This window comes from Ambystoma mexicanum, chromosome 9 (assembly GCF_040938575.1).
Source record: "Ambystoma mexicanum isolate Mex_15411 chromosome 9, UKY_AmexF1_1, whole genome shotgun sequence".
NCBI lineage: Eukaryota > Metazoa > Chordata > Amphibia > Caudata > Ambystomatidae > Ambystoma > Ambystoma mexicanum.
Genome location: NC_090931.1, coordinates 1,308,805,911 through 1,308,819,491, shown reverse-complemented (window position 1 = coordinate 1,308,819,491; position 13,581 = coordinate 1,308,805,911). Strand labels below are relative to the sequence as shown.

Below are 13,581 nucleotides of genomic sequence, written 5' to 3'. Positions count from 1 at the left end.
GTGCCCCACCACCGTATCGCTCGTCGGAAACTCTCGTCGAGCTTGATCCTTTCCTCGAAGCTGCCCGTCGTCTGGATCCAGCGCGCATCCAGGAATTCTTGCAACGGGCGCATCCGGAGCCTGCACATGGGAATGAGGTAGATGCAGGAAGACATCATCCCGAGGAGGGACTTGATGGACCTCACTTTGGCCGCGTCGGCCACCAACATCCGTTGCACCTTGCCCAAGATGGGCACCAGGTGGGATTTGGCGTAGTTCACGGAGAATCCCAGGTCCGTGAGGAGTTGGACGGTCCTTGCCGTGTGGACCACGGCGAGCGCCCTCGTCTTGGCGCGGATGAGCCAGTCGTCCAGGTAGGGGTAGACGTGGATCCCCTCGCGGCGCAGCTGCGCCGCCACCGGTGCAAGGCACTTGGTGAATACCCTGGGTGCCGACCGTGGTCCGAAGGGAAGGGCTTTGAACTGGTAATGACGCCCTTGGACCACGAATCTGAGGAATTTGCGGTGCCCCTTTAGGATGGGAATGTGGAAGTAGGCATCCTCCAAATCCAATGACGATAGGAAGTCTCCTTCCTCCAGCTGACCCAGGACGTGCTGGAGGGTGACCATCCGGAACTTCTGCGCCTTGATGAACTTGTTCAGACGTCGCAGGTCCAGGATGGGGCGCCATCCTCCCGTCTTCTTCTTCACGAGGAAGTATCTCGAGTAGACTCCGGAGCCCCGAAGCCTCTTTGGGACGAGTTCGATGGCGCCCTTTCTGAGCATCGCCTTTACCTCCAGGAGAAGTTGAGGGACGTGAAGTTCTTTCCTGGCCACGGGGGGGACGCGCGGGCACCTTCTTTGAAACTCGAGCGCGTGGCCCCGGGCCAGGGCGTCCAGCACCCAACGGTCGGTGGAGATGGACTCCCACACGCTGACGAAGCCCGCCAGCCGGCCTCCCACCGGGGTGCTTCGGTGGGGGCCCGACCCCAAGGCCGGTTCAATCCTGCTTGGACGCGGCCTTGCCGCCTTGACCTCCTTGGCGACGACGGCGGGATCCGCTAGACTTGCCTCGTCCTCTGTAGGCCTCTTGCGACGACGAGCGGGCCGCTTGACGGTAGGAAGCGAAACCGCCGCCGGAACCTTTGGAGGCGCCCTTGCCTCCGCCGCTCCGAAAGGGCGTCCGCCGTTGCAGGACTCCAAGGGCCCGGGCCGTCTCAGTATCCGCCTTGATGGCCTGAAGGGAATCGTCCACTCTCTTCCCAAACAGGTTGTTCCCGTCGAAGGGCATGTCCAGGACTCTGGTCTGGACGTCCTGCCGGAAGTCCGTAGCTTTGAGCCATCCACGACGTCGAAGGCAAACACCGTTGCCCAGCTGGCGGAATCCAGTGTCGGCGATGTCCGTCGCCACGGTGATGGCGTGGTCCGAGGCCACCTCACCTTCCTGCAGGATCTCAAGGGCCTCCGCCCTCTTGTCGTCCGGCAGAAAATCCAGCAGAGGAGCCATCTTGTACCAGAGCTCCCTGTCGTAGCGGGCCACGATAGCCAAGGCGTTGGCCGCTTTAATCGTCGTCGCTGCCGACGAGATGACTCTATGCCCCATAGTATCCAATTTCTTTCCCTCGCCGTCCGGCGGGGAAGTCGATGTGGAGGCCGCACCCCCCCCCGCTTTCTTCCTGGCTGCCGCGGAGACGACGGAGTCCGGGGTAGGCTGCGCCCGGAGGCATAGGGGGGCCGTGTCCGGGACCCGGTACTTTTTCTCGTACCGGTCTTTTCTAGCTGGCGTCGTGGAAGGGTTCTTGAGGAGGGAAAGGCCCTCATCCCAAATGTCGTCCAACAGAGGCACTGCGAGGACCGTCTTCCTCTTGGCCTCGCGCCGCTGATAAAGGAAGCCTTCCTTTTTCTTCTCCTCAGGGCAGAGTTGGAAAAGCTCGGAAGCCCTGGAGATCATGGAGTGGAAAGATCCGATCTCGTCGGGCGGAGAGGCCCTAGTGGGAGGCGACGACGGAAAATCCTCGTCGTATGCCTCGTCGTCCGTACCCGTCGCTGCCGTGTCAGTCCCCGTATCATCCCCTCGGGTGGACGGGGAGGAGGGCTGGAAGGGGCGCGACGGTTGAAAAGGAGGTGGTGGATGGATCCTTCTTTTCTTGGTAGGGGGAACACCAGAAGGTCCCGGTTCTGGATCCCCCGACGGGAGAGGTTCCTCCGTCGGTAACGGTAGCCTCGTCCTTATCTCGGAGCATAAGGACTGTATGGCCAACAAAATGGCCGCCGAGTTGTCTTGCGGCGCTGGCAGAGGGGAATCCGACGGGCGAGCAGGGGCCCCGTCGGTATCCTCGACGATGTCGTCGTCGTCACCTGCGTCGGGGTCCATTCCGACGGGCTGGCCTTCTTCCACGCCTAGGCCGTGGCTTAAGACCTCGATCAGTTCCTCTTCTGAGGTTGAGGCCGACTCTACGACGACGCCCTGCCCCCCCTTCTTCTTCCCCACGGAGGGTTTCACGGGGGTCCTATCGATGGGCACAAAGGAAGACTCCCTCCGAGGAGGCAGGGAGATTCTGGGCCCTGAGGTCGCCACCACTGGTGCAGCCACCACAGGCTGAGCCAGGGCCGCCGCGACCGTTTCGATAGAGGGCTTGGTCGGATGGATCAAGGCCTTCACCACCTTAGGTGCGCTCACCGCCTTATCCTTGAGGGAGGGGGCACTGCCACGCTCCTCCTCTGCCTTAGAGCTCGACCGGGGCCTCTCCAGGAGCTTCGCCGGGTGCTCGGCCTTCCTCTTACCCGACCCAGAGCGTTGGCTCGTGGTTGATGGTGCCGGGGAGGGTGCGCCCTGCCTGGCGCCCGCAGAGCCCGACCGTTCGGCGCTCCCGGTGCCAGCGGACTCGCGGTGCTTGGCCTTATGTTGGGCCCCCGTCGCCGGGGCGCCCTCAAAGGTCTTAGAAGACCGCTCGGATTTCTTCTTCTTCTCGCCAGACGGGCTCTTACCCTCCAGCCAGTTGGCGAGACGTTGATGGCGGTCCTTCATGGTCCGTTCCGACATGTTGCCGCAAAACGCACAGTCCTTCTCCACGTGCGTCTTGTCCTCATGAAGGCAGTAAAGGCAGAAAGAGTGTTCGTCCTCCTTGAAGACGTTCTGCAGCTGGCATCCAGGGCAGACCCTGAACAGCTTTCCGGGCGTCGAGCTTCCCTTCTCCTGGGCCATCTCCGAGACAGGGCCTGAGAAGCTTCTGGAGTCCTCCGAAGTGTAGCTCGACGAAATCTTCACCCTTGAGGGGCACAGATGAATCCGACACGGGTCCCCGTTGATCGGATGTAGGATCGGTGGAGCTTGAGGCTCTTTTGACCGAAAGAATCGAAGTTTTTGTAAAAAGCGCGAAAAAATAGCACTAACGCTCGAGAGCAATAGCACGAGGATCCCAACACATGAACGTGCGGTAAAAATCTGAAGATGGCTGCCAGAGGCGGTGCTTAGGTAGAGGGCAGTCATTGGCTGTGGTCAGTATGACGCAGAGACCAGTGATTGGTTATTACTAACCGAGGATTCCCAGCCTGACGACGGGGAATATTAATGAGCATGTGAATCCATGCCAGACCCCATGCTGGAGAATTTAAATGTTACAGACAAGGTTGGACACATGATCTGGTTGCATATATGAAACGCCTCGCATTGGAACCATGATAGTTTTTTAAAATGATATCTCAACTGGTTTCCATTTCTGGCTAGTTTTCAGAAACAAGTTCCACTCGATGGACACATTTAAACTGTTCTTCACTGTGTCCAAATGGTGTATTCATTTTTGTTCTAGTTTCCTTAGTTCTAAATCTCTGTCTCCCCCTCTGGCTTTGGCTTTGATGGTTTGGATCACACACCATCTTAATTCCATATGTTTGTGTTTCATTTTCATAAAATGGGCCACCATTGGTTTGTCCTCTATTTTGTTTTTCAAGCAGGACCTGTGCTCACAAATCCTTTGTCTCACTTCACGTTTGCTCTTCCCAATGTATAACAGGTTGCATGGGCATTTGATCATATATACGCTCCATTTGGTGAGGCAATTTGAGAAAGGTCTGTATTTCCAAGTGATGCCATTTAAGGATACCTCTTTTTGGTCTTGTGAGATGGCAAACTGAGCACTTGCCGCAGCAGTAGTGCCCAACTACTGGCGGTAGATGCCAAAGAGTGGTTTGAGCTGTTGTTATAGATTTCTCTGTGGGGTGTGTGTGTACCAGATGATCTTTGATATTTCTATTTCTCTTGAAGGCAAACCGTGGTGTTGTTGGTGCAAAAGTATCTGTCTGTAACAGATGCCAATTCGTCAGGATCGTTTTTCTAAGTGCATTGCTGACTGGTGAGAAAGTGGTGACACAAGTCATTTTGTCTTTGTGCTCTGTTCTCATCTGTTTAGTCAGGCAATCTGTCCTGTTCCATGTCTTGCCATTTTGCGAGCTTTTCTGATAATTGCTGCAGGGTACCCCCTATTTTGCAGTCGGTTTTCAAGTTCTTTGCCATGGTGGTCATATTACGGTAAGGAGGAGCAATTCCTTCTTATCCTCAGGAACTGCCCAAAGGGTAAATTTTCTTTCAGGGCTTGTGGATGGAAACTTGTGAATTGCAATAATGTGTTTTTGTCCGTTGGTTTGAGATACAGTGTGGTTGTGATCGTCTCATCTTCCGCTCTGAGGATGTTCAGATCTAGGAAGGCCAGATTGTTGGTATCATGATGCATTGTGAACTTGATGCAGGGGTCCACATTATTGAGCCATGTGTAGAATTGTTGCAGTTCCAATATGTTGCCTTTCCAAATGGTAAAAATGTCGTCTATGTACCTCACCCATCCGACTAGCTTGTTTTTGTATTGGTTGGTGTCACTGTATATGAATCGGTTCTACTAGTACTGCAGTCATTGACCTGGGACTTTGGAATGCAAGGTGGGGGTTCTGCAACAAATCTTCTGCTGTACTGGACTTGTTCCTCAGACTCAACATACATTTTCTTTGCATTTCAGAGACAATGATTCCTCCTTACAATACCACGGTCGCTGCTTCTTTGATCACTTCACAAACTTCCTTTTTCCATGTTCCAGAATCCCATTGCTCATGGAGGGGGTATTCGCATTCTTTACCATTCTTCCTTTTCTGTCATTTCTTCTTCTCTTTTCCTTTTTACTTATTCCTCATTTGAATTTACTCATAAAATCTTTTCAAAACCCCCATCCCATTTCTTTTGTTCTTGCCTACCGGCCCCCTGGCCCTATCTGTTCTTTTTGTGAGGATATTGATCATCTTTTTTCTCACTTTCTCCCTGCTTCCACCCCTGTAGTACTGCTGGGGGACTTCAATCTCCATTGCTCGTCAGCACACTCCACTACTCCTTTTCTTTCGATTCTTGACTCATCTTCTTCCTCTTTCTACTCCTCCTTCTCATAATTCGGGCTCCTGCCTTGATCTGATTTTTATCTCGTCCTTCTCTGCTTCCTCAGTGTCTTCTCTCCCAGTCTATCTTTCCGTCCATTATCTTCTTTCTGTATCACTGTCTCCTCAAATCCCTGTACGTTCCTCTGCTTTTCCCCCACATCAAACCTTATTTCAGTGTGATCTACGCAACTTTAACCCCTCACTCTTTATCTTTGCTTGTACTTCTGTTCTTCCTCCTCTTCCCTCTTTTTCAGCTCTCACTTTTGACGAGGATGTTTCTTCAATTTCCTCGTCTTTCTCTTCGTCCCTTGACTCGTTTTACCCACAAACCTTCCCAATCTTGGCTTTCCCCTCATCTTTGCTCTATGCATCGTTTTCTCCGCAGTCTTGAAAGACATTGGCTTATGAATAAATCGACGTCTGATCACTCATCTTATTTTTCCTATCATGCTCTCTATGACGACTGTCTACTCTCTGCTAAGCATCTCTACTTTTCTGATCTCTTACATGCTCAGTTTCCCCTGCCTAGGTGTCTTTTTCAAATCCTTTCTCGGCTTTTGTCTCCTCCTACGGTCGACTATTCTGCTAATTCTACCTTATCTGCCTCTGACTTCACTCAATCTCGTCTAAAGTAACCTTCGTAATGATATCAAAGCTTCCATCCTATCTGAAGTTGTGACTCATATCTCTGCACCTCTTAATTCTATTGCCAGTTTTGAACTTATCTCTAATGCTGATGGTTCCCTTCTATTAGCTAAAGCTCACCCTACTGCATCCCCTACTGAGCTGATCCCTTCCGCACTTAATCTTAAAGTCTATCCTTCTCTAGTCTCTTATCTTACTTCCTTTTTCAATGTTTGTCTCTCTACTTCTACCTTTCCTATGTCCTTCAAGCATGCCTCCATTATCCCAATTTTATAGAAACCTAACGTTGATCTACTGATTGTCTCTAACTTTTGTCCTCTCTCTTTACTACCCTATCTCTCTAAATTATTAGAACGGCTCGTCTACTCCCAAGTCTCCACGTTTGTCTTCAGTTCTTCCATTCTCCCACAATTCCAATCTGGCTTTCATCCTCTTCATTCCACTGAGACTGCTCTTCTTTCTGTGCTGAAATCCATTCTATCTGTGCGGTACTCTAAAACAATAATCTTTTCTCATCCTCTTGGATCTATCTGTGGCTTTTGACACTGTCGACCACTCTCTTCTTTTGGTGTCACTTTCTTCCTTTGGTCTCAAGGGTTCTGTCCTGTCTTGGTTTCATTCTTATCTATCTCATGGAACATTTTCTGTTTCTTAGGCCGGGAAGTCATCTAAGACTTTCCGGCTTGCCTCAGTGGTCCATCTTGGGCCCTTTTCTGTTCTCTCTTTATACCTCTCCTCTTGCAGCTATCATCTCTTCCTTTGGCTTATCACATTAATTTTATGCTGATGAAACGCAACTCTATCTCTCTTTTTCTTCATTCTCATCCGCCTGTTTAGTTGCCATTAAATCCTGGATGTCATCTCACTATTTTAAGCCTAATGCTGGGAAGACTGAAGTCCTCTTTTTTTCCCGCTAGCACTCTTCACCCTCACCCTTCGCCTTATTTTACTTCTTTTAAACCATCCCAGCTTTGAATCTCACCTATGGCCCGAAATCTTGGCCTTCACTTTGACTCTAATTTTTCCTTCTCTCATCTTATCTCTTTAACCTCGCGCTCCTGTCACTTCCACCTTCACAATATTCGCAAAGCTTGTCCATTTCTCACCTTTCAAGCTTCTAAACTCCTAATTTCCTCCTTAATCTTTTCCCGACTCTTCTATTGCTCTACTGACCTCTTTGGACATCCTAGCTCTAGTCTTACCCCTCTCAAATCTGTATTCAATTCTATCCGTCTTCTATGTCTTCTCTCTTTTCAAGATTTTATTTCCTCTTCTATTGCCACTCTTGCCGGTTACCTTTTCATACTCAAATTAGATAACATTTTCTTTGTCTTATTTGGACTTGATCCTAGCTATCTCACTCCTTTGAAATCTTTTGATACTTCTTCTCGTTCTCTCCACTCTTCTTCTCGGTTTCTATTGGTAGCAGCTCATCCTCCATGTGTCCAATCTCGTTTTTCGCACCTTCAATGCTTCTAGCACCTCTTTAATGGAATGCTCTACCTTACTTTCTTTGTTCTATTTCTGTCTATTCTTTATTTCCTGGGTCACTGAAGTCTCATTTGCTGCAACATTCCTGATTGATTGTCTTCTGAACTTTTTGTTTATTAATTTTTTATATCGTCTCTTATCCTCTGTACTGCGCCTTGGTTTAAGGTGCTTTGTAAAATACTAATAAAATACAAATGGCACAGCGAGGCAGTTGAGGCCAAACTGCACGTTCCAACTAAAAGCAGAGGTAAAACAATTTAAAATACGTCAATTATTCAATAAAAAGCAAATCCTATCAAAAGAATGCAGTAAATGATTTTCAAATCACAGTGGTTCAGCGACTAAAAACGCGGATCTAAAACAGACGATATGCAACTAAATAGTTAAAATAAATCAACGTAAAAATCAAATTTTGCAACTCACAAAAAACAAATGGATAAAAGATGTAATACACAGCACTTCTTTACACAATGAAAGCAAAAACATACCCTGCTTTGCCTCCAGCTTCCATGTGATTGGCTAATGTGACGTCATTTGACCACACATCAAACTGCCATTTCCGCAAGCCGAGAACGCCGCAATGGACTCGTCCACTGTGAATCCCAACCCGCATGTTCACGTTCACTCCTGTCACCTCACGGACCAGCCTGGAATCAAACACGGAAAGAAAGTCAATGGGAAGTGGTGTGGAAATGGCCTCATGATTGTATTTTTAGTCCAATACAAGCACCTGCATTTATTTATTGACACATCAGCAGCTTTATTCGGCATCAACCATAAAAGCACATCATCATTTATAAAATTGATACAATATTCATATGAAAAAACTGCAAATCAAAATTAGTCGCGATATAATTTGGCACTGCATTTGATTGTAAAGTACCAGTGCAATTACTGCACATCATTGCAAAAAACATTAAGATGACATAAATTGCACCCCTTGCAACACCCACAGAAATAGTCGAGTGCAAAAACAATTACGTACCAAACATTTTTACATATGCATTAAACCTAATAAAATAATTTGAGAACACACTAATGCATGGAAAATTGAAACAACTGAATACAAGCAGTCAAGGCCTTTAACCCATTGTTTCTAATTCTGACGGCAACCCTAAAGGTAGAATAACACGGCCCAGGGAGTTTTGGAGTCTTTGCCATTAAAATATAACATAGGTCACCAGGGCTGTTGCTAGATCTGGAAAAGTTCTTGGGCTACTCTAACCCCTGGGCTGTCGGGACTCGGGGCTAACTAGCCTTTTGGTTGTAACCCCTGAGCTTCTATCCAGGGCTACAACCCAGAGAACCAGGGCTGAAGCCCCCTCAGCCCACCCACCCCCAGCGATGCCTCTAACTACATTGGTTGAAGTTTAAATTTTGCTGTAACGGAATAACAGTTAGTTACCAAAGTTATCCATATATTGGGCAAAGAAAGATTAAATGCATGAAGACCCCAGATCCTCCACTGCACAGTTGGAGTCATTAGATTTGGCTCCTGACCATTTAGAGAGGCGGCCCTTATTGGGATTGCATTAAAACAGGCCGAGGTAATTAACGAGCAATCCAGATTATTTTTTGGACACTTTAAATAATTTTGACAAAGCCTTTTTTGCAAAAATGGTGTGTCTGCGATTAAAAGATTCAGACAGCTCTCTGGGCTTGCGCTCCCTGGCTTAAACCTCCATCATCTTTTCCATGTGTACTTTAACAGAATTATTTTTTGATAGATCCAGGATGGGTAAAAATCGAATTGACATTTATCATGCGTACAACACATTTAATGTGTTTTAGCCATGGGATTGCCATTATGTTACCTTCGGAGAACAGTATACGGCGTAGTATTCGATGGGTTAGGGTTGCCCTCTCATTAGATCACATTCTTAACCAGAGTGGCAATAGTTCCACCATTTCCTCATCTTCCAGGAAACAAGCTCCTTGCTCTTGAAGAACAGCGTCATTTGCTGCCAAAGTGGGAAGACCCATAATCTTGATGAAAGAAGGATTCTCTTGCACTTGAAATTTAGTTCAATGAGTAAACCCTCAAATTGCCACCCATACTTAGCAACTGCCCCTGCCTTTGCAGTGTAAACCTTTAGCATCATTTCCATAGGATGGGCTTTGTACATTTAAGAAAATCTAAGTGCCCCTCCCATAGCATGACCCGTGCTGTTTGCTTGCTTGGTTATTTATTGAAAAAGAAAAGCACGTTGCCAAGTAGCACTGGATAAAGGGGAGCTTTGATTGCTGGAGCAGTGCCATTGCTGGGTTCTTTCCAAAAGTCAGGTTATAGTATTCCTTACTATAAACCAGCTGGCTGTTTGCAAGGACAGTATAAGACACATTACATTAAGTAACGTTTTTAGAGCTATATACTGTTATGCAATCCGTTGGTTACAGTGTTTGGGGATTATAGGTGGTGTGACTGGTAGAACTATTAAACTCTGGGGGTCCTTTATTGGGGAGAAAGTGGTTCTCAAGGGCGGCTTTGAAGCCAGTCGAAGTTGGAATTGTCTTAACTTTGGAGGGGAGTGGGTTGGGTTTTATGTGATGGGGGCCAAGAGAGAGAAGGAGTTTACGGAGGAGGCAGCACAGAGTGGAACGGGAAGGTGAGGTTGTGGAGAACTTGGAGGTGTGGAGTCTGGGGCTTTAACACACAGTGAAGAATGTGCAGGCCGGGTCTCACCCAGGGGTGGATTTAAACACCAGGAAAAGGAATCTGAATATGTAGCGATTTTATATGGCTAGACACTCACTCGAAGGCAGTGCCACAAGATATGTGCTGGCCATGGGAGTTGTAGAGGGCACGGCTACTAAAGCAATATACCTTGTTGAGCAGAAGACTACAGCATAGTTGCAGGAGGGGGCTGGAGCAGTAATCAAGCCTCCAGAGGACCACAGTGGAGATAAGTGTTTTGGTACAAATAAAGGTGAGATGAGGACATCATTTATAGATGTTTAGCAGATTAAGCCTGGCCGCCATTGTACTGCAGGTGAAAGTTTCAGGTTGCTGTTAAAGTGAAACCCCAGATTGGAAATGAAATAGGGAAGTGGACGATGGGCATGGCAGTGTAGGCTGGGAGAAAGTTCACTTCAGCAACGGGTAGCAGAGGACATGTGAGAGGAACAACTACGGTATGAAAGAGGCGAAGAAGTGTTATTGGTAAACAGATTCTATGGGGATACAATGGAGGAGAGGATTTTCACAATCGAGGTGTAGAGTGTGAAAAGGATCTGACCAAGTGCAGATGCTTTTGGCACTCTGTCCAGAAGGGGGATGGTGAAGGAGATCCAAAGATGGTGCCCAAAATGCCAAGACGTGAGAGGGTGTGAAGGAGGGAAGGGTGATCAACTGTGAGAGATCAAGGAGAAGGAGGAGCAATGACATATGGCAGTGGTAAGTGAGCGAGTTAATGACCTTTGCCTTTGTTTTCCATGCTGCCATTAGCAGAATGGGTATTAACCCGGTTGGATATTCACAGAGCTCCTAATGGCGACATGGGCTGGCAGCATGGCTGGTTCGAGAGGTGACAAGGAGGCAAGACAAGGGACGGGGAAGACTAGGGTGAAGGCGAACATCGGGAAAGGAAGCACAGTCGAAGAAATGACATCACCAGTGAGAGGGGCGATGGACAAGAGACAGACATGAAGTGAAAGGGAGACTCATTCAAAGGAACAAGAGGAAGAAGGTGCAGGGGGTATTGAGATACTTGTTGATATGTTGTTCTTTTCACTAAATAGCTATTCCTGATACAACGCTCCTAGTTACTCTCCCACCCCACAATTCTGGGACAAGAAACAGTCTGTGTTTATAGTTACTTTATACAGGAGAAGTCCCCATAATAAAATACATGAACATTGATTGCTTGTTTTCACAATTAGAAATGGTTAGCGTGTGACAATCTCACTAGGAGGTAGCACACACACAATCACTCCTTGAATCGACTACATATATTTGTAAACATCTGTTCCTGAATAACTATTTTATTCTTTTACTTACATGTCACTTGCCGGACAGAATATTCAAATAATTTAAGCGGTTTGTGCATCACATTAATTACAATATAATCAAACACGCACTATTTAATTTTCTCTAGAATAAGCATTAATATCAATACTATTATTATTCAATAGAAATACATTTCCTTCCCCGTGTAAATATGGTGCTGAGGGTTGTTTGATGAATCTGGAGACTTCGTCCTTTCTTCCTTTGGGGGGAGCCAACCTCTTTGAGGCTAGGCAGGTGAGCCTTCTTAGCAAAATCCTCCCTAGGGTTTTGGGAAAGCAGGACCTCACTCGGAGTGACTCCCCATGTGGAACACCCTACCTACATGGGAGTGATAAATGCTGACAATACATCTATGTGTTTGGCTCACGTTAATACTGACAATACATCTATGTGTTTGGCTCAAGGAAATGTTGTACTTTCCACATGCTTGACAACCTGTGGTGAACAATACACCCCTTCTGAATATCAGAGCAAGAATAAAGGGCCCACAACTCTTAAATGGAGAAGGAGAAACCCAATGCTAAGGCGAGTCGCAGACGTAAGAACGTCGGCAAGGGGAGAAGCTGCGCAGACCAGCAGAGCAAGCTGTAGTACAGAAGGAGGTGAAGCCAGAGGGAGACACTGTGCACCAGATGAGGAAGCGTGCAAAGCCGGAGAAGCAGAGGCCACGCATAGTGAACCTGCACAACCATGTACAGTAAGTGATGGGCCAGAAGCCTGCAAACGGATGCCGAGTCCAGAGACAAAGGGAGGACTGGGTCCTCCGCTCACAGACTGAGGGCCAGCAGAAGAGAGAGAGAGAGAGCCGAGGTGAGCAGAATGCTTAGAGTGCCAGCGTCTCAGAAGTGAAGAGCAGCAAGCAGTGCAGAACACTACCATTGCTTACGAGATGGACCCTGGCTGGAGGAAGCACTGCAACTCAGCAGGTACACGGGTTGGACAGGTTGGAGGCCGAAGAAGAGAATGAGCGGGCAAGAGGGAAGGACTACCCTAGTCACATCCAAGAGTCACAGAGACCTGAGAGAAGAGAGAGAACAAGACAAGGAAAAGGGTTACCGGTGCCTGAGAAACATAAGCAGCATATAACTCCAGAAGGGTCACAGGAACCCAAGAAAACTAAGAGAACCGGTAGCATAAAGGGGTCACAGGAACCCTACAGAACTAAGCAAGATATTGGGTTATGGGACCCCAAAGGAGCCATAGGGGCACTATAAGCAGAGTGAAAAGCATATATCACGGGACCAAAGAGACATCCAGAAGTTGGTCAAAGTGTGGAGAGATCGACCAAGTTGGTGGAAAGGGATCAGGGAAATATCCTTGCACCTAAAGAAGTTTGGCCAATTTGTATTTTTGGAACTTGAGACTTTTTCAAACTTTAGGGAAATTTTGAGGAACGTTTGATAGACTTACAAGAACGGTTTTCCTTCAGTGAAAAGTTTGTTTACTTCTAAGCATTGGATCCAGTCCCAAGAGGGGTTCATGGAACAGACAGTGATACATTTGTGAGAAACCAAGAGTGCAGGGCACTCAAGCTATTTCTTTTACATTTTTGCTATGTGGTTGTGCCAGTTTAGTAGATAGGTTTGGACCGAGGACTATTTTTACTTTGGAGTATGAATGAGCACCTTAGTTTAGTTAGTAAGATCAGAGAGGTGTTTTCATTTTAATTTAAATAGAAACTACAGTGAAAAGTGCGTTCAGGTCGGAGTCCTTCTTCAGGATTGCCACAGTTGCCACAGGTGAAAGGCCTTCCCCTACTGTGCAACGTCAAGAGAGGAGAGAATATAATTTACACTCACATCATTTTCTATGGGAATTGAAGTGACACAGCTAAACTCTCTTCATCTCCCAAAGTCTCTTAAACTATCTATGGCTTTAACTGGTTGCATGTTATGAAGCAATTATCCATGAGGCTATGGAACGTGTCCATTTGAATCACAGCCTAACTGGTTAACAACACCAGTAAAACACTCTGGGCACAATTGAACTGGATTTCTTTTACAAAGAACTGTGCTTTAGCTGCACAGATGTACTATTAGTTTT

At 47.4% G+C, this 13,581-nt stretch overlaps 1 protein-coding gene across 1 annotated transcript in view; it reads right to left on the bottom strand.

Annotated features, from left to right (window-relative positions):
- The window catches only part of ADCY5 (adenylate cyclase 5), a 1,747,191-nt gene that overhangs the window by 503,770 nt on the left and 1,229,840 nt on the right, over window positions 1-13,581 (bottom strand). The window contains exon 6 of the mRNA XM_069616675.1: window positions 8,021-8,179. Coding sequence (XP_069472776.1) covers window positions 8,021-8,179 — 159 coding nt within the window. The remainder of the gene's footprint in view (window positions 1-8,020; window positions 8,180-13,581) is intronic.